At 42.5% G+C, this 25,215-nt stretch overlaps 1 protein-coding gene across 4 annotated transcripts in view; it reads right to left on the bottom strand.

Annotated features, from left to right (window-relative positions):
• The window catches only part of pcdh7b (protocadherin 7b), a 137,886-nt gene that overhangs the window by 62,855 nt on the left and 49,816 nt on the right, over positions 1 to 25,215 (bottom strand). For 2 of the 4 annotated variants that reach the window (XM_035425353.1, XM_035425350.1), the window contains exon 2: positions 3,684 to 3,900. In XM_035425353.1, the coding sequence (XP_035281244.1) occupies positions 3,684 to 3,900 (217 nt within the window). The remainder of the gene's footprint in view (positions 1 to 3,683; positions 3,901 to 25,215) is intronic. The other 2 variants (XM_035425354.1, XM_035425351.1) reach the window with 1 other exon arrangement.

Genomic DNA, 25,215 nt, shown 5'->3' with positions numbered 1-25,215 from the left:
CATTTTCGTTATGTTTTAAGAGCGGAGCAGACGTGCTCTCATCTTATTTTTCCAAATAAACAACATTTAAAAACACATCACTTGTTTCATTTTCATTTTTTGCTCTGCAGAGCATTAAACTGGTAATTAAAACCAAACAGAAGTATCCAAAGCCGTTACTCCCGACTGTTAAAGTAACGAGTTTTGACTCCAGCTGACATGAAATTCCTCCTTAAGAGAGCAGGACACGTTGCTTTTAAATAATGCGCTGTGCTGCTTTATGTCAGGACAAAGAGTCTATTTAAAACAGCGAGAGATGGACAAATCAAGATAATTCATTTTTAAAGGCAGCAATAGCATCAATCCTAAATGAGGCAGATGCTACGCAGGAAATACACCAGAGAACGACTGGCAAGGGAGCAAAATGTCACCTTCCAGCACACTAACAGTGCGAGAGAACAATCCCAGCAAGCATGCCAATGAAATGGAAACAGCACAAAAACGATCTGTTTATGTAACTCTTCTGTCTGAATGCAACGGCAAAGTAAATATTTTAGCAGAATTAAGAGCCACGAATTCCTTCCAAATGTTGTCTGCAGAGCTCATCTCTGGATATGAAGCCGTTGAACATATGTGTGTGCAGAGTTAAGTCTGCCGTGGATTTCTAACCATGGGCCCAGGTATGCATACAGCACAGTAATAACACCAATAACATACTCTACTGTCCTCAACAACAGAACGGGTTTGATTGTAACTTTGTCTACCTCTAGCTTTAGTTGTGTTTGCTTATGTGTTAAATGCACTTAGGCTATTTGGAAAATTCCCAAATTTGTAGAGCTACAAATGATTTTCTGTGCTAAAGCCAAATGTCCCTAACAGAGGGAACAGACATACTTCAAATTCTATCTTTGGATGGGGTACTTAGTTTCTGTCGAGCATTCTGACATGCACACCCATGCCACTGCCAAAGACAAGATATGTATCACAATCAGCAAATCTGACAGATTATACTTTGAATAACTCCGCACTCAGGAAGCGTGGTGGAGTATTTACATAAATTGTGATGGTGTGTGTTATAAGCGCTGTTAGATTGGCAGTTGGTGTCACAAAGCAGGGAAAAAATGACAAGTGGCATATAGAGACGTATGTGCTGGAATCTATCAGCTTTGAAGAGCATTTGAAGAGCATCATTCAAAATGAACCAAATAATTAAACTCACAAACAAATCCTACAGTAAAGCTTCTTTCTTGGCCCGTTTAACTGTGGATGCCTGATTCACTGACTAGAAAAGTTTTCTTTAGCTGACAAATTATTCCTGGGCAAACATCCCCACAAAGCAGTTTTAGATCCTTTCCTGGTTAACACACACAGCACACGCATACTGATTCTCCTGAAGAACAGTTTGGGGACACTGTTCCTCTACCACGGAAAATGATTCATCTGCCGCGGCAAGCTCTCCGACCTTGAAACGTCCTTCTGCGAGAACTGTGGGAAACCAGTCTTCTTTTTTAAAAGAAAATGAAGAGATACAAAGAAAAAAAAAAAGATAGAACAGTATTATCTCTAAGAACAGAACACCAACACCAGCGATTGGGAATGGAAATAGGAACGATGGGATCACTGTTTGTATGCTCTATAGATTAAATTCACACGGAAGGCAAACACATTCCAGCTTAATTCCACTGGAGGAGGAGGGGGCAGCAGGAGACAGACAGGACTGCATCTGCATATTGACATGGTACCGTCCTCAACAAAGTCCTACACAAGTAGGACAGCACTGGTCTTGCCAGGCACTCTGTGCTTTCCTACGTGCACCACCTTTGATTTCCACACATCTACTGACAGCCCTGAGCTAGTGCAAGCACCACTTTCTACAGGATTTAGAATACTGCTATCTAAGACCAGTCAAACATTACACAAATTAAAAATGTTATCAGATATGCAAACTGCATATACGCAATAGCTAGCAAAAAATAAATACATAATAGTGAAAATTAAAAAAATAACTCACTTGTAAAATATGTTTGCAAGTTATTTGTGGATTTTTTTTTTTTGTTCCTTATTCTAATTTTTGAGTGGGCTGGCATGTTCCGATGTGATTTGTTTACTGCATGTGTAATCAAAATTTTGATTTAATAACCCAACAACCCCCCCACCTCAACCACCCCCCCATATTGATTCCCTTATTCCAATTACTTTATCCAGACAAAATTGAAGCACTTCCTTAATTGGAGCTAATTTTGCTTGCAAATCATGAAGTATGGTCTAAATGTGTGACATTAAGGGCCCAACGGGGCTGAGAAGCCTATGCTGAGTGGGCCAAGCAATTTAATATGGAACAGTTTAATCTACATTAAGGCAATGTGCTCAAAAAGTGCAAGGTTAGAAATGAGGCTCGCCTGACGCCACACTTGCTCATTGGCCACAGCTGAAAGAAATCCCTGCAAAACAGTCAACGGTCAGCAGGATACTGTTCCGGAACAAGCCAGAAAAGGGCAAACATCTCCATTACTCATCATTACGCACTACAAAAAAAAATAATAATAATAAAAAAATAAATAAGTATCGCCATCTTTAAACAAACTTACAAACGTGTGGGTGGGTGTGTGCGTGTGTGTGCGTGTGTGTGTATGTGACATAATGATGACTATATTTTTAATTGCCCTTTTTACTTGACGTTTATGTTATGTTTGTTTAAACATAGGCACAGCTAATTACTGCAAATTAAATTAAAATAAGCACACACATGAAGTTACAACGTATATTTTAAATCCTCCTGATTTTTACAACGCCTGGATACTGCTACCTTCTGCAGCCTGTGCATTCAATAACCACAGAGAATTGTGTTCATTTCACAGACTAGATTTTATCTTGACTTCCTGTGAAAATACAAAAACATGATAGAACGCGCTTGTATGGTCAAATTGAATAACGGTAACGGTGAATAATGATGAATTGCCAATATATTTTAAACAATACTTTTTACCCTTAGGATAAAACATTTTTTAACAAAAAAAATTATTATTAAAAAAATAAAATTCTATTTTGCATTGATTGTGACTGCAATAGTATATGACTGACTGAACATATTCCACAAAACAGTATGGCTGTACCTCAATAGTTAAAATAAAGAAGTGAGTATTGAGTCTACCTCATCTTTTCACCCTTTAAAATGTGAGGCTACCTAACCAAATGCTACATGCTAATACTATAAAGGAGGCATGCAGAAAAGGAACTTGAATTCTGATGAATTCTTGAAAACAACAGAGCATATAATAAAGAGAATAGGCCGTCGAGCCCGTCTAGGTTCATCCTTTACCTGCAGCTGACAGAGCAATCAGCACACGCCAAAGGTCTCTGCCTCTGCCTACATCACCTCGCAAGCTCAAGTGAAAACATCTTTGAGCAGCGTCGGCGACGACCACAACCGCAGCAGTGAAATGAAAAATCAACCGTAAGGCGTAAACCATAAACCGCCATCCTGTCAGCTTTGTTACCGTTCCGCCCTTGTCTGATCGAGGTCACCCGGCACAAGGGCAGGCACGTGTAGATGCTAGCTCTCCTGGCGAGTGTCTCCGTGGTGCGACGGCACGCGCGACCGCGTAGGGGTGCGTGCGTTGCAAGTTTGTGCAACATATGTGTGTGTGTGTGTGTGTGCGTATGTGTCTGTATGTGTGTGTGTTTCTCACTGTGTTTGCCCCTACCATTTTCCATGTGCTCTCCCTCACCGACACTTCCATCCGGCGTAGTCCTCTCGTAGTTATCCTCCGGCAGGGGCAGGGCTCCCAGCCTGGGTCCGGACGAGCTCTTGCTGCTGGGCGTCTCGGACTCCTCCAGGCCGCTGTCATAGCAGCTCTGCAGCGATCCCTGGTGGGGGTCCTGGGGCTGGCTCACCACAGAGAAGGTCACTCGGCGGAACGGCTAGGAGAGAAAAGATTCTGGGGGTCACCATTCACTATTGCACCTGTCCCTTTGTCTGGCAGGTACCCTTCACCAAAACCACTTATAGCTAGTACTATCGCTCCTGTCCCCTCGCCTGGTGGGCAACGCTTCACCAAAACCACTTATAGCCAGTACGACGACTCCTGTTCCCTTGCCTGGTGGGCAACACTTCACCAAAACCACTTACACAGTCAGTATTATCACTCCTGTTCCCTCTCCTGGAAGATACCCTTCACCAAAGTCTTTTACACATTCAGTACTATCCCTCCTGTTCCCTCGTCTGGCAGATACCCTTCACCAGAGCCGAGCCTCTTACACAGTCAGTACTATCCATCTTGTTCCCTCGTCTGGCAGATACCCTTCACCAGAGCCTCTTACACAGTCAGTACTATCAGTTATGTTCCCTTGCCATGTAGGCACCCTCCACTCAGATCACCAAGACCACTTATCCTGTGACTCACATGCTAGTCATTTACACAGCTGGATACTGACCAGAGAACTCTAATTTGGTCAGCACCGCACCAGAGACAATTACGAAACAATGGGTCACATTCGCCTGGCAACGAGTCCTGTTTCTAACGGTTACAACACGCCGTCAATGAGCTCATACCAAAGAGGTTATGAGGCTTCAGGAAAAAAAATATAAAGAATATATAGGATGCCATATATAGAATGTTCTTCAAAGATACATGCTATGTGAGAGAAAATGGGGGAGACATTTAAACTACAGCACTGAAGAGGTACTGGAAGACAGAATTACTGGCTTACAGTTTGCACACGGGAGCACAACGTACCTACAAAAATGCCGTTTACCTGCAAGAACATGGGGTACCTGCGAGAATGTGGTTTACTCACAAGAACCCATTCTACCCACACGAACACGGTCTACACACGGTAACATGGTTTAGGTACATGAGCACAGTTGGCACACAGAAACAGTGTACAGGCAAGGACATGGTATTTGAATGTAGGGGGGTGGGTCTTTTTTGGAGATTCTTTTCAAAAGCTGGGTTATTTTACATGCCTAAAATAGAACTGAATGGAAACACACAAGCTTTTACATAAGGAGAGCCAGAAGGGACAATGTTTCCGGGAGAGCTTTTGCATACTATACAAAGATAATGCCCCAAACTCAACCCTGTCTTTACCTCATGCAGAAAAGAAACAGCAATAACACAACATTGCCCACTGGGTTCAGTAAGCTAAAACCTATTCACTGTGTTCTCTGACACATACCGCTTTTAAAGCACTGTATTCACAAATCGGCCAACCGCCATAATATCACATAACACATATGTGATACTATAAGTTATTACTGATATCAAACTAAAATTCTAAATATATCACTCATTGAGTTCCATAAAATTGATAAGTTCAACATGTCAAATGTATTAAAAGTATACACACTGATACTTAATTATAAATGATTAATGATAATTTATATGATGAAGAACACACTAGCCAGCCTTCAGAAAGGAAGATATGACTTTAAACAATACCAGTGTGAGGGTAACAATCTGTAAAGATGAGCTGGAGTTAAATATAGCACCAGCAATAGAGAATCAAAGAAGGGAACTCAGCACCTGTACAGTACAAAACAGAACAAGGTTAAAGCATATGATATGCTTACAGCATGTACACACGCGTGCACACACACACACACACATACATACATGTGCCAGTGCACACACAAACACACACATTTACACTTTATGTGAACATTGCTCTTTGTCTCATTCCCTCTCTACCTTTCTTGAGGCTCAGGTTCACTTACAATTTAAAGTTTCCTGTCTATAATATCACACAATTTGAACTGAAGGAAAAGAGCCAGAGCCTTAAATGTACCTTTTACCCTTAAGTGCTGTGGCATCAGAGTTCAGCAGATAGGCTCACTCCAAGAGAGTCAGGCGCTGCAAGAATTTATAACAGGTCTTTGGAACACTTTCAAAAGAAATATATATATATATATATCGAAATATGGTGAGGAGTTAGTCAGCATGAAGTGTGTGTGTGTGTGTGTGTGTGTGTGTGTGTGTGGGCGGGGGGGGTTGCACTATGGTCTAATTCATTCTCCATTTCCCCAGATAAACTTTAAATCATTACTGTGCTATGAATGCATTTATTAATTCATTAATCCATCCTACCATTCAATAAAGTGGTCATGGAACTTAATCTGTTGCTTGTTAAAAGTAAGGCTGTGGGTTGAAAGTGTCTCATGGCTTCTCGGCTTTGTTCTCTCCACATAGCGGCGGCGGCGGCGGCGGTCTGGTGCTCCGTCTGGGGGCCCTTCTCGCCGCCTCGCGGCGCAGATGGGGGCCCTGACCCCGGACAGCGCGCAGGCTCGTATCAGAGCTTGTACAGTCGACCCGTACAATAGGCAGCCACTTCCCATTGTCACGCCATTCAGGTGTTTTAAAAAAAGGCTTAAGTGCCGCGGTTCCTTCGCCGGTTCGCGCACGCGGCCGCTGGGAGCGGTGCGCTATCGGATTGACATTTTACTGCAGCCCTACAGGACCCCAGGTCCTCACATACCACTCTACTGCCCTTAAGGGGACGTATAATAATCATGATGAGTTCTTTATTGGATCCGTGTCATAAACTTTGTTGGAACAATATACTGTTTATCCCCACACTTGCTTTCTCACTTGCCGACTCCCAAGTGAACACGTGATTATCTGTATTGCAGATACATGGATCCATTCATACAGTCCTTTGTGACAATTAACTATGTTGCTTTGTGGCTTTACACACCTGATTGTTATACGGTTCATATATCGCTTTAAAGAGGGCTGTTATATGAAAACAATCAAAGCACTGAAGACGGTGGTCTGCACTGAAATGCTAGCTTTCCCACACTTGCTTCTTGCACAACAGAATTTTACATAAAATTGTATCAAACCAATGTGGCTTTTTCTTATCTCGGTTCAAGTTTCCATTTTCTTGCAGCTGGAACTGCCAGTTCAGGACAATGTGTGGGTTGCAATTTCTTCATACATACACAAATACACACACGCACATTCACACTGACATGCACATTCATACGCACATATTACCTCTCTCTCACACAAACGTGCACACACATATACACACATACATTCACTCTCACACACAAACGTGCACACCCGTATACACACACACACACACACACACACTCACTCTGACACACAAATGTAAACACACGTATACACACACACACACACACACACACACATTCACTCTCACACAAAAAAGGTGCACACACGTGTACACACACACATTCACTCTCACACACAAACGTGCACACCCGTATACACACACACACACACACACACACATTCACTCTCACACAAAAAAGGTGCACACACGTGTACACACACACATTCACTCTCACACACAAACGTGCACACCCGTATACACACACACACACACACTCACTCTGACACGCACATTCATACGCACACATTACCTCTCTCTCACACAAACGTGCACACACATATACACACATACATTCACTCTCACACACAAACGTGCACACCCGTACACACACACACACACACACACTCTGACACATAAATGTGCACACACGTATACACACACAAACACATCCACTCTCACACACAAACGTGCACACATGTACACACACACATGCACACACACACATTCACTCTCACACACATATATATATATACACACACACACACACACACACACACACGTGAGAGGAGCAGCATCGTTGAGCAGGGCTCATACCCGGCGCCTCGCGCTAAATATGCACCGGGGACAAAATGGAAGAGGTAAATCTCGCCAGCTGAGATCCCGCGTCAGGGTGAGAACATTAAGTCCCGCTGCAGTGAAAGACACCGGCACATCCCTCAGTGACTCCCTCACACCACGGAGAATCATTTCTCTCAGCGCCCGGCCAAAACACCTCCCGCCCTTCTCCCGAACCCGGAGACTCTCTGACTAAATGGAAGCCACATTAGAGGAGGCGCGCGAGGCGGAGCGCTGTGACCCAGGCTTTATTTTTCTCATTTTCTATTTTTCGGTCACCTTCGCCACGGGGTCCAACTCAATCAATTAAACATGCTCTTAATAACAGTGGCCCCACTCTGCAGTCCCCATTCAATCAGACCGCTGTTTAAAATTTACACTTAGGAAAGGAATCTTTCACATAATTTAGATACACAGTGACATATTCACAGATACAGGCCTACATGTTCAGCGTTAAATAAACACAGATAACGTACGTTTTACTTTGATAAAGTATGTTTGAATCCTCTTTGACTCATAAACTCTGACAAGAGTAGAAACCCATTTTGATGCATAGATGACATCTGATCTTTTTCTCCCTCTCTCTGATTGTCTGTTATATTGCATGTGACCATTCTCAAGATTTACCATCCTCTGAAAATCAGCAAAAAAATAAAAAAATAAAATAAATAAATAAATAAATAAATTTGCCTTCACCACCCCTACATTTAGCCTGGATTAATTTTCTTTTGAGATGAAAGTGAATTCTCTTCTGTCATTATTGGGAAAATCTATTAGCGCTGAATGAAGGTACACAGTGTGTCTGTTCCCTGGCTTGTCTTTCACAGGCTGACTGCAGAAAAAGGCCCCAGAATGAGAAATATCAATCTGCACGTTACAAATGAAATTTTCTCAATTTAATAAGCATTGCATCCACGTAATTAAATCGCAGCACTGCAAACTGCGAGGCACCGGAGAGTTTTAAATAGTACGAGACAGAGAATAGCAACCTATCGTTCGTTTTTTTTTATTTTTTTTTTTTATGCGGCCATTGTCAACTGTGTTACTTTAAGCATAGCTACCTATGCCTCGCGGCGATGGGGAAAGGACGACCGAGGAGCAACTTCTCAATCATGAGCTATATATACACACACGTCGACTTTCCCTCCGTTTTCCAAAGGCCCTATTTTAAAACACCCCGGCTAAATGGCTCAGGTTAAAGGTGCTAAAAGCGGGACGCGTGCGATGTCTCTTCGTTCCCTCAAAATACTATCATGAACATATTCCCACGCGTCAAGATGAGAGTAGCGCAAGGTGGGGGTGAGTGGCGGGTGGAGGGTGGAGGGCGGGGTTGGGCGAGGAACGCGGCTGAATTTGACAGGGCTGCCCTCTGTTACCAAGGCAAACGGTAACGCGCGCCGGTCACGAGGACGCGGACCGAAACGCAACGAGTCTCGAAATCCCTCCGACCTACACGATAAACGAGAAAACCCAGAGAGACGTGTTTTAATTTAGAAACAGGCCTGCTGTTACCTGGAAGGGGGATGCGGGTGGTGCGTGGGCGGGGCGTAAGCACACGCGCGCACACGCAGGCGCACACGCACGCGCACACACGGGAGGCGCTTATAGCGCAGCAACCATGAGAAAGATCCCTGCGCAACAGTAAATGAATAGCTGGATATGTAGTTAAATTAAAGCGCATGGTAAATGGATTATATGATTAATTAAATAGAGAAGCACAATGGCCCATACACTGTGGCTCAGAAAACAAAGACACAAGCACGCACGCACACACGTAAGCACGCACACACAAAATGGTCTCCGTATTCCGATGCAAACGGCCATCCAAGACATCAGTGCAGCAATGCCACCATCTTTCTTATTTCATCATCTTTGACACCACCACTGCATACAAGCAGACTATAATCGTGATAAATAAATAAATAAATAAATAAATAAATAACTCGAAGATGATCCTGAAGTCATCACAAATGAACAAACTAACAAGCCGAGCCCGCGACCCAGCACATGCTAATGCGGCGATTTATATATTTATTTATCCCTCTTTATTTAAGTCAGCAAATGTAGCAGTCTCGGTAATAAATCATGTCTGCATGTAATTACAATCAGCATTCAACAAATGAATTCAAATAAATATTCATTGAAATTTCACTTGGATAGTCAAACATTTGTTGCCTGATTAAGTCTAACCCGTGAGGGATTTTTTTATTTATTTCATATTTACATTTTATGTATTTTATTTTATGAATTTTTAAAATGGCATAATACATTAAATGACACTAAAATATGTATTTAAAAAAAATAAGCTAAAGAAGGTGCAAGACAATAAATCACTGGATTCGGCTCTAAATCTCTTCTTCACAAGCTGCTTTTTGACAGGTATGCATTTTTGAAATCTTTGCACTCGGTATCAAGGGTTTCATAAACTGAAATGCACTGCAGGGATATGCACACCATCATGGAGAAACAAGAAGGTCACCTCCCCAAAAAAAGAGGTCACACACCTGGATTTTGACCTCCACCCCACCCTGGACCCCAGCCTCTTCTGAGAAAGAAAGGTTCCATTAACCCCCCCACCCCACCCTGGAGCAGTGAAAATTCCTCAGCGAGAGAAAAGAAACCACACCCAAGAAAAAAAAGAGACAGAAAAGAAACTAAGAAAAAAGCAATTATTTTCAATGTATCATTTTTATCTGGTCCGGACGTGTTTCCGAAACTAAGAGGTCTTGATTAAATCGATGGGAGAAAGATTGAACTGCAGGATAAGCCAGGCATAACTCATTAAACGTTTCATTAAGAGACAGGTATGTGAGCTTGATATTCAGTTGAAGAGGGTTCGGATGTGTGTGTGCGTGTGTGTGTGTGTGTGTGTGTGTGTGCGCCTGTGTGTGCGTGCGTGTGTGTGTGTGCCCATGTGTGCGTTTCTGTGTGTGTGTGTGTGTGGGTGAGCGGGTATTCAAATGAAACTAAGGAAGCATTTCACAGAATTCTGAGAAACTGCCTGACATGTGAAAACAAGCAAACGAGTAAAAATACAGAGAAGCACAGCCAAACTGCTTACACAGCCCCGAACAGAACACCACAGCAGTCACACAGAACGCGCCACAGCACACTCCGAAACCTCAGGTCTCAACACTCTGGAGGAGTCTCGTTTCGTGCCATTTTGGCTGAGCGTGCCTGTGGTGAGATCACATGACCTTCGGCGCGGACGGCAGAAGGTAATTGCGTGCAGCCGCAGTGTCGGAAGGACGCGGAGTAAAAAACCAAGGCCCTCTGCTACCTCAGCGGCCCGAAAGAGGAGGGGGCCAGGGGTGCAGACACGCTCTCCCCCGCTGCCTGGGACTGTGCCTGTACAATTAACTCCTCATGTTCAATTTTTAATGCGGAACCCACTCCTGCCACATACGGCGCCCTGTGGTTGTTTCGGTTCACGGGCCCCGCCCAGAGGTTTGTGTGGGAGGCCACAAAGGTGGCAGAACTACTGGGCCCGGCTCCACACATGCCCCCCTATCAACTTCTGCTACCACCCACACAAACACAAACACAAACACACACACACACACACACATACACTCATATATGCCTATACAGTACATGTACACACACATATAAACATACGCACACCCACATGGAGGCCCACAATGCACACGTACACACACACACACACACACATCCTCTATTTACCTCCTGAACTAAGGGAAGACCATTGTTTGGTAGCTGCAGTGTGTGTTAGGCCTAAGCAGAGGGAAGACCAGGTTTTGTAGCTGCAGTGTGTGTTAGGCCTAAGCAGAGGGAAGCCCAGTGTTTGGTAGCTGCAGTGTGTGTTAGGCCTAAGCAGAGGGAAGCCCAGTGTTTGATAGCTGCAGTGTGTTAGGCCTAAGCAGAGGGAAGCCCATTGTTTGGTAGCTGCAGTGTGTGTTAGGCCTAAGCAGAGGGAAGCCCATTGTTTTGTAGCTGCGGTGTGTGTTAGGCCTAAGCAGAGGGAAGCCCATTGTTTGGTAGCTGCAGTGTGTGTTAGGCCTAAGCAGAGGGAAGCCCATTGTTTGGTAGCTGCAGTGTGTGTTAGGCCTAAGCAGAGGGAAGCCCATTGTTTGGGGTAGCTGAGGTGTGTTAAGGTCGTGCAGGGAGACAGCATGCAGTTCATCCCTCTGTCTGCTCTCTGTGCCCTGGTACAGTTCCAGCACTGCAGTCCCTTATGGGACATCTTTTACTGCACGTCTGCACTTTTCTCTTCACACAATTACTTTGCCAAAATAGCAAAAAATACATTTATATAAAACACCTGGCATGAAACCATTATGGAGTCCACGGGGATTTCACTTCAGAATCGATGTCCATGAAATATATGTGTTTAGAGTGTGTGTGTGTGTGTGTGTGTGCACGGATGTGTGTTCTACCTCTGCGTATGTGTGTGTGCATGTGTGTGTGTTTGTGTGTCTGTGATACGTGTATGTTTATAAAACAGGTAGTTCCAGTCCTGCATGGTGATTGGTCAATACAGCATTCCCGTCATTTTATAATTAAGCAATAAGGCACGAGTAGCTGTGCTATATAGAGAATATAGTCACAGCAAAAGGACGTTGTTAGACACAACGGAAAGCGGAGTGCCTGTAATCCCTTTAGCTTCGACTATATTCACAATATAGCACAGATTCAAGTGCCTCCTTGCTTTTATAAAATGGTGGCAATATCATTCATGCTATAGCCAATATACAAATGGCACCAATTTTCAAGACAAGCAAGTTCAAGAACAACATTACTGATTGTTTGCCAAGCAACAGAAGAACACAGTGGAAATATTATTAACACGAGTTAGCTAACAAACGCTGTCTACAACCATGCGTTTTAGCAGGACAGTGAATAGAGTAGCTATCTAGCTAAATTAGTAAAGCTACGTTAGATGTGTGGACTGCTTTCTGCATAGTTAGTGTAGCACATTGGAAACATTCAACATGAGACCGATCACTCCCTGAACACAGAGCTGAATGTTACCCTTTATGTGGTGACAGAAACCTGAGGGAAGATAGCCTAGGTAATATTAACTAATGTTTAGGTAGCTAACATGCTAACTCATTTTAGAAAACTAAAACTTCTGAATTTTACAATAGTAATGTTACGTTAACACCCACATGCCTATTAGTCTACACCTTTCTTAATTTTCAGCCACTTGACTGCTATAAAATTGCAAAAAACTAGAAAGAGTCTAACTAGCTAACTTTCATCTAATGTAAACACATCTAATGTAACAGTTAGCAAAATCCTACTCTAATCACTGTCCCACTGACACGTACAGTTGTAGGCAGGGAATATTGACTAACTTGTGTTATTTCCACTGTGTTGTTGTGTAGCTTGGCACCCATTCAGTAACATTGTCATATAACTATATTGCTTGACGGAATGAATTGTATTTATTTTTTTTAATTAATAAAAGATTGCATGTATTGAACATTGGTGTCTTTTTATTCAGTTATAACATTAATGATATTACCGCTGTTTTATAAAAGCAATAATACAATTTAGGCTGTGCTATATTGTTAATATAGTCAAGGCTAAAGGGGTTGCAGGCGCTTCACTTCACATTGTGCTTAACAACGCCCTTTAGCCGTGACTATATTGACAGTATAGCGCGACCTCTCATGCCTTATTGCTTACGTGTGTGTGTGTGTGCGTGTGTGTGCAGAGGTATGTATATATTCTTTGCCAAAACTTTGAGAAAAATTTATGTGGACAGAAATTAAATATTCCCAAGACACTTTCTTACTGTTCTTTTGGCAGTTGCATCAGACTGACCATAAATAAAAATGTAACCATGAACAGCAGTATGGCTGCATACAATGGAAATCAGGAAATAGTGATTGTTGTGTGCAGTTATGGTTTCCTTCAGTTTCAATATGTTAAATAAATATATAAAAATAAACAAAAAAAGAAGGGCCACTATGCTGTTGTCAGTCTCCATTCTTCTGAACGGTGTTCTTTTATCATGTTGTGTGTTGTTTTTCCCCACCATGAGGTCATTTTATGATCCAGCAGTGTGCGATCAATTTGGTGCCCTTGAACTCTTTATTAATTCCACTGCAGCTTCCCCCAAGGGTGTTTATTGACCCTTTATTGGCCCAGTTTATTTTGAAATAAATAAATAAAAAGACTATCAGAACACACACTCGCGACAACACAGACCATACACTGTACCAGCTCAGGTGTTGGGTTGAGGTAGCCAATCAGAATATACACTGACAGAACAGACAGCTTCAGATCATCAAGAGAGGTTGGGTTGAGGTGGCCAATCAGAACAGACACTGACAGAACAGACAGCTTCAGATCATCTACGGTAACAGTTCAGAGGTTGGGTTGAGGTAGCCAATCAGAACAGACACTGACAGAACAGACAGCTTCAGATCATCTATGGTACCAGCTCAGAGGTTGGGTTGAGGTAGCCAATCAGAACAGACACTGACAGAACAGACAGCTTCAGATCATCAAGAGAGATTGGGCTGAGCTAGCCAATCATAACAGACATTGGCAGAACAGACAGCTTCAGATCATCTACAGTTCCAGCTCCGAAGTTGGGTTGAGGTAGCCAACCAGAAGAGACACTGGCAACACAGACAGCCTCATATCACGTACAGTACTGACTTAGGGACTGCTGAGCTGAGGTTGCAATTCAGAACTGACAATGAGCGCACAGATAGTTTCTGATCATTCTCAGTGCCTCCCCAGCTGGCACAAAAATATATTGCAACATTTCAAAAGCATTGGGTAAGTTTGCAACATTTCAAAAGCATCAGGTAAGTTTGCAACATTTCAAAAGCAACGGGTAAGTCTGTGATTTAATTTTGGTGAATAACAATATAATAGCAATGTTTTTACAACGTTCCTCTTTAGTTTCTCTCACCCCTAAACCCCTAGTTTTGCAGATAAATAGAGCATGAAACACGTAACGCGGGAAAATGTTTTAAGGAAGTGAATGTAACTTGACAAAATAGAAGAACGCAATATACAAACTTTCCACAGTCTAAAAAAGGCAGTCTGGGTAATCAGGTGTCCAAAGGAAAAAAAGAGCCTTGTAGGCTAAGAATGAATGCTGCACTGAACTGGCCAAATTCTACAGTGCTGCTATCCTGTGGGACATTTTAGCACAAGGTGTCATTAATCTGAAAATTGTTCCCTGCCTTTGGTCCACTATGTATTCCTTAAATAGGCTCAGAGAATTCAGAGCAAAGGCAGACAATTATCATTCCTATTAAGTATGACTCATAGGCCATCAGAAGGGTCTTTTTTTTCCCCACTCTGTTTTATTTATTTCTAAGCTTTAACTAAACTTTTAATTGCTATCGAAAAGACGGATTAAGAGGCAGAGTAACAAAGAACATTATCCAGGGGGGACACATTTTCATCCTCAAAGCTTCTCAACCTATGACCTGTGTTGAATTTAAACCTGCAATTGTCTGTCGACTGTTTGAGTGGCAGAGGATTACCACCCAGCCCTAAACGCTCCCTGAGATTTCCCAACAGTTTCAAGTTACCGTCGCTATTGGATATAACAGGGTAATTATCTTTCTCATAGCAGCCAGTGGAACACCCATATCAATTCTTACAACACTATAATCAATGGCTAAACTGTCACAGAAGGGGATGCAAGGATTGTGAACCGCGCTGAGAATGGTGAGAGTGAATCAGTCTCCAGGTAATTTGGAGTGTGATATTTGGCAATGTGATATAGCAGAGCTACAATGTTCATGTGACATCATGCTTGTTGTCACAAAACTACACGTAAGCATTTTTTTTTTCTTATTTCTTATTTGAAATACAGAGTACCAGTCAATCACACACGGGTCAATAATACTGGCAGAGCTTGAAAACACACTATTTCATTTAAAAAACGGTAGTATTAAAATATTTAAATTATTATATATTCTGCCTTTTCGTGCATTCTAGAAAACAAAGGCATATTGCATAACACTTCATATTTACGAACACGGCAAAATATATGCATATTTAGAAGTCTAAGGAGTTTTATTTGCAACATATTGTTTTTTATCAATTTCACATTTCCCATGAAAACAGCAAAGCTTATATGGAGAGCACTGACGGGCTGAACAGCTCTAATTGAGCCAGAGTGCCATCACGGTACGAGTGTCTGGCGGTTACAAAAGTCCTTGAAAAGGGTAAATGTCCACAGAACGGAGCAACAGTGCACATTCCACAAAGCAATGCTACAAAAATAACAAAACAAAATGAGACTCGTGAATCATTTCTCAGCACGCCATGTGGTAAAGGTGGCCATGGATTTAAATTACACACAATGTGGATTTTTAAAAAAAAGATCAATCTGGTTAACAGCGTCCCCATTGATCAAGGTTTGTGTAGAAGGCAAGACAAAGTGACGACATCTACTTCTGGGTTGTGCTCAATGACACAGAGCAGAGAACAACCCGCTGGAGCACTGAAAGCCAGCAGATTCCAGCAAAGTTTCTTGGCTGCTGTGTAATGAGATGGATCCAAAAATGTTGATTATACCTCTTATTTATAATCTGGTGTCACTGATGACAGAAACCATGCTTTATAACTACGAAGGGGAAAATGTCAAAGCACTGTCTGGCTCAAGAGCTGACATTCCCCCATCAGGACAATTGTTCTGCGCACATCGTGTGTGCCTGTGTTATTCTTTGCTCTTAATGCATTTCTGACCTTGCTCATCTCTTTAGTCACCACCAGGGGGCGTTTAACATGACTCAATCAATCTGTCCATGACAGCTGGAAATCAGTGCATCCTCCTGATCTGCAGTGCTTTTCTCACACGTGCTTGGCCTTGGGAAGGAACAGCCTCACCTAGTAAGTAAAAGACTATTGATTATTGATTCCTTAGACCCCCCTGATTTATGAATATTTCAACAAAACAGGGAAAAGATATATAGATTTTTTTTTTCCCATATAGATTTTACATGCATGCATTAAAAACATTTCCTGTATATATGTGTATATATATATATATATATATATATATATATATATGTGTGTGTGTGTGTGTGTGCGTGTGTGTATTGACAATGTAATTGTCTTTTCTTCTGACAATATCAACCTTACCTCAATATCCACAACCATTTCACACATACAAATATCACAATATGGATAGACTGATATCCACACCATATAAAAAAAAAAATATAAAAAGCAACAACTTAATAAATAAATAATGAGTTACATCAATTTAATTTATAAATGGCATCCCTTGATATAACATTGTAGATTTCTCACCACCAGTCCATTTAAATACCGGCTCCTATACCTCATTCAAAGTATTTTTCAATGCATAAGACAACCTCTCCAAAGGAAATAAATAAAGTATATTCTTGCTAAAGAATAACTGTCTTCTAGCCATGACTGCAATACTGTACTGCATACCATAGAATTCTAAATATCTTTCAATATTTCTGAAACAATAGTAAAGGTGAGACAATCCAAATATCCCCTCTATTTTACCTTTGAACAAACTCCAACATTTCAGAATCTCTGGACAGGGCCAAAATAAATGTACATAGGTAGCTCTTTGTATATTAAATTCTGGACACAGTGGGGAAATTGCAAAATCATATTTGCTTCTGGTAATTGGAATAACACGTAATTTAAGAATGATCTTATATTGCATTTCATATGATTTATTTGACCAGCTTATCTTCCAGCTAAGTTTTGTTCCAATACATCCGTACAACATGGGACAGAACTTCTGTAACTTCTAACTTGGAGAAAACAAAAGAACTGAGACTGATGCAGATTAAACTCAGGTTGAAGCTGCTCAAATGACTTAAATATCCCTTAATCGAAAAAGGTCTCTAATATTAAAAATCCTAGCATAATTTCAGCCCTTAAACCCCACACTAAATAGGATGATGGAAAGTTTGGATTGGCCACTACTGGTTCAAGACCTGATCAAGTTTTTTTCCACCCCAAAATGTCTCCCAATTCTCTTCCTTGTCTTAAAAATGTTAATAAGCATAAAACAATATTTAATGTTAACCATATAATGGCCAATAATGGCAAGTATATACATGCTTTTAAATGGGGAATGTGTTTAATGCATGAATATACACTCCATGCAATTCTAAAATGAATTCATGTGATGGCTGTTTCGCTGTTTTAGGTTTCTTAGGGACTGCATCTTTAAAATCAGTAGCCCGTCGCCAAGAATCTCAAGACAATTATGATACGAGTGATTAAGAAAGCTATCATTTAAAATGAGCCATTAAGGCCTAATGTCTGAGGAAACAAACAGGAAAGGGAGATGGGGCCCTGTGAGGGGGTGCGGGTGAGGCGGGGGGGGGGGGGTTGGGGGGTGATGGTGTGTGGGGGCTCCCACAGGTCTCAGTTCAGGATGGCCATTTTCCCAGAACCAAACACCATTTTCCCAGAACCAAACATACCCATGTTACCTGCCTTCCATACTAAGACAGGAAGAGAGATGGAGAATAGCACCACAGAGATGGGAAACACAGACACACAGTCTTTTCTAGTGCCTTTAAGGGTCAAGTGAAGGTCAAACGGCTTATCACGGTAAAAAAAAAAAAAAAATCTTACATTCTGCATGTATTTATCCACTCTCACCCTGAGTTTATATACTCTTCCCAATTACTAACTGTATGTGTAAAAATATAGTTACTACTTAAATGCAGTGAGCTATGGTAGATGCTAAAAAAGAAAGAAAAATTGAATTAATCAATTACTCTGGAAATGACTGTACATTTGGCCTTTGTCCAGCAACCCCCCATGAGTACCAGGCCCTGAGGCAGAAGAAACCTTAAAAAAAGGAAAAAAGAATGTCATTTGAAAGAAAAGGAAAATAACATTCTCTCTAAACTGACAGGGTTGATTTTCAGTCAAAGCCCAAATGAGAAGCAGATTTAACGGCGCGGAGTGGGCATACAAATGTGATTTAACACAAAGTTAGCACAAATGAAGCGTGATAAAAAGAGCTTGTGAGTTTCGGAGGAGTGGGGGGGGGGGAGGGCGGAACGCTTGACCTGCCCTGCTTCTTTGGAATTGTTCCAATGCTCTGCAGAATGTTCTGGATAGCTGAACAAATCATGTATATATCCTTTAATCTCAGATATCTTGTTAGTTTAAAATTTAGATCTGTATGCCTTCCAGATCCTTGTCTCTGCAGATAGCCGGGCCAGATAATGGTGGTCCGCGTCAAACAGCATCAAAGGGACTGCTATCAGAGAAGATATCATTGTCTGATGATGTGGATACACAAACTAATCCCCATGTAAAACTCTATCCTTCTAGGGACTTCTTAGAGCGCACTTAGCGCCTGCTGTCTCCAACCAGTCAAGACACCCTCCAATATTCTCTCTCTCTCTCTCTCTCTCTCTCTCTCTCTCCATTATTGCATTACAGAAAATAAAGAAATTGTGTGCTTAAATATTTATTTACTGAAATGTGCACAATCATAACAACTTGCATTGCGTTTCTTTAATAGTGAATCACATTTTCAAACTGGCTCAAAGCCAGGATACTGAGCATTTCTCTTGTGATATTACTGTTTAAGCAAATGTCACTGTGTTTACATTTAAAAGCTACACACAGAGACACATGCACAATCACACACATTATTTAAGACTTGAACCTGCTAATCCCCAAAGGGTTAGTTTATATCCCCATGGTAATATGCTATGCCAATGTTAAGATTGCCTAGTTCTTGCCTGCCCAATGAGAACATTTCCAGTTTTACAGGAAAGGCATGGACCAATCACAGATGAGCAGGGGTTTCTGAAAGCAATTAGCCAGTACCACCTGGCTGCAAGGGTGTGCCATGCTGTATGTTAAACATGCAACAAACAAATCAATTTGTCAAATGAATATATGATGTTTGACTGACAACAAAATCATTAAGGTGAAACATAAAAGCTCTACTGTAGATCCAAACCCAAATGAATTACGCAGGGCTTCAATATTGGGGGATAAGGGACTAGAGGGGTGGCTATTTAGGTGGGAGCCTTTTCTTAGTGTACATCTGTGTGTACATGTATGTGCATGTGTGTGTGCGCGTGTAAACATGTGAATGTGTGTGTGTGTGTGTGTGTGTGCTTTAAACTTAACGAATGTCAGGTCAAGCAAAGGTGATAGCCTGATTAGTGCGCACCTGTCCCTGAGCTTGCAAGAAAGGACTCATTAATCCCACTCTGCCTCTGCTCTGCTAGCCAACCCCGCTATCAATTTACACGTAGCAACCAGGCTCGGAATGGAAGAGTCCCCCTGCAGATCCTGGGAGATTAGAAAGCAGGTACGGTATCAGGTGTCCCGTGCTCAACAGGCTACGGGTGGTGACTCTGCTCTGAACTATCCCTCAGAGTTAATCAAAACACAGAGCAGCCAATGGACATGCTGTGTCTGCTACATGTAAGCAATGGCATGACCCTCGGGGTCAACTGCAGTGTGCTAAGCAGGAGTTTAGACCTCAGGTTTAAACCTTCAGTCCACAGAACTGCATTACACCTGGAACAGCTATCCAAATCTGTGAAATAAGGATTAGCTGTTCCAGTTTTAAAGCAGTGATGTAATATAGGAGTATAATCCGGACGTTTATCTCCAGCTAAACAGACTGTAATTGACGAGGATGATGATGATGATTATTATTATTTTGTTTCCTTGAGTCCTTGTTTTAAAATCCAATCTTTTTAAGTCAAAATATATATTTCTACCCATGTACCTTTCAACAATATTATTTATAACCATATATATGATTTAATAATAATAATAAAAAAACAATAATAATAATGAGTATGTATTTTAAAAAGTGTAAAACTGCAAGAACATTAAAGTAGTATTAGTGATAGAAGTATTTCTCGCCTGAAGGAACAAATGCTTACACTTCTGGCTAAAAGCAAAGCTCCTTAACAGCTACGACACGCCGGTGTCCATTTGCCACGGTAACAGCCAACAGGGACGTCATATTCGACATGCTAATGAAACAGCACCGCGCTCATCTCCTTAAATCTTCTGCCCGGTGCAGGTGCTGAAAACCCTGTCGAACTAACGGGTTCGTCGCCACGGTTCAGGGTTTAGCGAAGCCATGCAAATGAAATTGCGCCCGTGCCATACCGCGAACGGCGTTTTCGCGCGACGATGCCACAGAGCGCGCGTGTATTAAACGACGGTGTCACAGATGTTCAGGTGGGACCACGTCCAGGGCTTTGCGGTGACCGTGAGCTGCGGATTTGGACCGACGCCTACGCCGTTGTCATGTGGACACACACTCACGAAACACGGCGATTATTTACCTCTGAGGGAAAGATCCGGAAAAAAAGGAGACCGGGATTTGACGTAGCCCTTCATTTGCCATCGCATTCCTGAATGTGTCTGAACTAATACGTTTGTCCAAACTGTTAAATGACATCGCGTGTGATTCCCGGATTTCTGACTTCCTGTAAAACTGGATTTTCTTTACTAACTGCATACGAATGAGGTGGGATTCGTACAAAATTGATGTGGCATGCTAATGATTGCGTTCATTTAGCAGGCTAATTTAACCCCCTGTGTAATTACAGTGGTTTTCTGAAAAAAAAAAGCTAACTTTCTGTTAATAACCAGGTTACCATCTCAACTCTGCTCCAATGTAAATTGAAGAACACATGCATTTTATTTGGAAGAATATTCAGAGCTCAGATGTAAACACAATAAGATTTATGTAGGTTTGTGGATATTATTAATAAAATAACGCTGGGGTTTTCAGAGCAAATCCTGCATTTTGTAAAGAAAAATAATATCAGTTCAAATTATTATAAATACATATCTGTCACACAGATATACAAGGGTGTCATGCAGACCGATGGGAATGAATGCCATCCACTTAAAGTATATACTGAAAGCATATCATTCAATAATCTCAGACATATTAATTACTCATTCATAAATTGTAGATTTTTGCATCATCTGGCCATTGTCTTCCTTGCAATGTCTCCCTTGTACTTTATTTTTTCAAAAACAACTCATAAACTCATAACACTGCAATACCCTCATCCTTAATACAGTATATGGCTGTACCCTACAACTGCCCATGTAACTGTACTGTACGCCACATCAAAAGACTACAGAAGTACAGAAGACTGACAGAGTAACTGAATGCGTACATGTGATCCTTAACATGCACTGTCCACCCAGTGGTTGGCCTCTCAGTATCCAAAACCAAACCCTTCCCAGCTATCGAGCCAGGAGAATCTGGACCATCCAGAATAGACTATTAATTTCGACTGGACTCGCCACGTTAAATATTTTATTTGGTGTGGAATTTTCACATCTGGAGGTCGCATTACTGCTTTGGGCAATTAGAAGCTCATACACCGAGCTGGCTGCTCAGCCCCATACAGACATATTTTCAAAGGGAATTAAGAAGTTCAGATTAATTTCAGCTTTGCTACTATCCTTGTTACATGATTCTGGTGGGAAGAAATTCCTCCATATTCCTACATTTTGTAAGTTAACATAAGAAGGAAAAAAAAATGCAGGTTTTTCTGCTTACTTTCCAGCGAATCCAATTTGTTTAATGTAAGATTCTCTTACAAACCGAAAGACTTCATGCTAGTGTCGTGTGCCGTATTCGTTTCAGACGCTTCATTTCGACACAGGAGCTGAACTAACAGTTTAATTCGATGTAAAGACCTTTGATTAACCGCTGTCATTCCCCACGAGCAAACAGGGATTTACATTAATAAAGGGAAGCGCCATCTTATCTGGGGGCCTCGTCGCATTAACTGGCCCGAAAACGTTTCGGAAAATAAAACCCGTCGGTTCGAAAGTGCAGCGCGCCCCCCCCCCGCGTCATTGGCCGCTGGCAGCAGTCCGGCTCCCATGACCGAGGAAGGCGGCACAATGAGCCGTCGTCAGGCAGCCCTGTGTTGCGCACCAGTTGGCAGTCCGGGGCAGCGGTTAAAGGAACTCGGCTCTCAAAGCCGCCGGGTCCGAGGCAGCCATGAGTGAAACACTGCCACGGTGCCTTTGAGCAAGATGTTAAATCTGAATTACTTCAGCAAGTATAATGAACCATACAACCATGATGATGATGCTGATGATGATGATGATGATGATGGCTACAATGTCATTGTAAACATCAAGCCAAGTCACCCTGGATACTGAATAATAATAATAATAATAATAATAATAATAATAGTAATAATAATAGTAATAATAATAATACAAATAATAATAATAATAATAATAATAGCCAGTTATATAGTTATATATAGTTATAGCCATCATCATTCTTATAATCATCATAACCCACTTGTCTCATAAATGGTCTGACAATATGGGCTTGTGACAGGAACAGGAAGAGCACTAATTACAGAGTTTGTAGACAGGATAGACAATCGCCCCTTTGACTATATAACTAGATAATTCCCTAGATGACATTCACATAATTTGCCTACCATCAGTTTAATAGTGCCTATTCAATCATGAAAGACAGGCAGGCAGGCAGGCAGGCAGACGTACAAACAGACAGACAGACCCTAACCCTTACACACACGCGCATGTACGCAAACACGCGCACATCCACCCCCCGTGCACACAGACACGCACGCGCAAGCGCAAAAATTCTTATCTTCGCCCCGCGCAAGTTCACCAGATGCCATGCCATCGTTCTGACAAAAAAACAATCCGCCAATCAAGAATTAAGAGCCCTCACAACAATGTGGAGGAAGATCAGCTTGAATGCCTGTTAGAAAAGTGTGAAACCTCTCCTTTCATATGCGAGTGCGTAAGTGCTCTCCCCCCTTTCCTGACAGCGTGCCCGCTGCTCGGGGATTCAAGGCGCACCGCGAGCGCTCGCGAGCCCGCGCCGCTCAAACTGCGCCTCGCCTCTGACTCGCTTTGACTGCGCTCAATCCATCATTATGCTAGCACTGTGCGAGCGCGGGCCTGAGCCAGCGCTCCGATTCACACACTCCAGCGACTTCCTACACCGCTCATTCAGAGCAAACAGAGCGCGCGCGCACACACACACACACACACACACACACTCCACCGACTTCCTACACCGCTCATTCAGAGCAAAAAGAGCGCGCGCACACACACACACACACACACACACACACACACACACACACTCCAGCGACTTCCTACACCGCTCATTCAGAGCAAACAGAGCGCGCACACACACACACACACACACACACACACACACTCCAGCGACTTCCTACACCGCTCATTCAGAGCAAACAGAGCGCGCGCACACACACACACACACACACACACACACTCCAGCGACTTCCTACACCGCTCATTCAGAGCAAACAGAGCGCGCGCACACACACACACACACACACACACACTCCAGCGACTTCCTACACCGCTCATTCAGAGCAAACAGAGCGCGCACACACACACACACACACACACACACACTCCAGCGACTTCCTACACCGCTCATTCAGAGCAAACAGAGCGCGCACACACACACACACACACACACACACACTCCAGCGACTTCCTACACCGCTCATTCAGAGCAAACAGAGCGCACACACACACACACACACACACGCTCCACCGACTTCATACACCGCTCATTCAGAGCAAAAAGAGCGCGCGCACACACACACACACACACTCCAGCGACTTCCTACACCGCTCATTCAGAGCAAACAGCGCGCGCGCACACACACACACACACACACTCCAGCGACTTCCTACACCGCTCATTCAGAGCAAACAGAGCGCGCGCACACACACACACACACTCCAGCGACTTCCTACACCGCTCATTCAGAGCAAAAAGAGCGCGCGCACACACACACACACACACACACACACACACACTCCACCGACTTCATACACCGCTCATTCAGTGCAAACAGAGCGCGCACACACACACACACACACACACTCCACAACTTCCTACACCACTCATTCAGAGCAAACAGAGCGCGCGCACACACACACACACACACACACTCCACCGACTTCATACACCGCTCATTCAGAGCAAACAGAGCGTGCACACACATGTGTACACACACATACACACACACACGTACACAAACACATGCACAGAGTCATAATGATATGGGCATACGGGCACAAGTAATCACCCAGGCACATTCAAGCACAACTGCAAATGCGAGCACACAGACTAGTACTGACTTGCATGCACACACAGATGTGCACAGCACATTAAGATGCTTTTAAATGATGGATGTGTCTGTGTGTGCATGATCATTCCAGAGCAGGTATATTCACATTGCTAATGTGTTCAATCTAAATGAACACATTATGAACGTCTTTAAGTGGATTAGGATTCTGTTAAGCGTGCCTCTTTGTCATGTTGTTTACTAGCTTTGAAAGCAACGGCAAGTGACTGCAAGTGGGACCAATGAAGACATACTGCATACTGGTGTCTCCCATGTGTCTACATAACCGTAGCCCTCAACATTCAATAAGTAAATCAGCTAAAATGCTGATTTTTGCTACGGTGGCATTTATAATTCCAGTTGTCTTGTTATTGGAAGTTATTATTTTTGCATTCTGCTACACAGGCAGTTTTTTTCTTTT

The sequence above is a fragment of the Anguilla anguilla genome, chromosome 7 (assembly GCF_013347855.1).
Source record: "Anguilla anguilla isolate fAngAng1 chromosome 7, fAngAng1.pri, whole genome shotgun sequence".
In the NCBI taxonomy this organism is placed as follows: domain Eukaryota; kingdom Metazoa; phylum Chordata; class Actinopteri; order Anguilliformes; family Anguillidae; genus Anguilla; species Anguilla anguilla.
The sequence above is the reverse complement of the archived record's forward strand: the minus strand, read 5'-3'. Positions and strand labels throughout refer to the sequence as shown.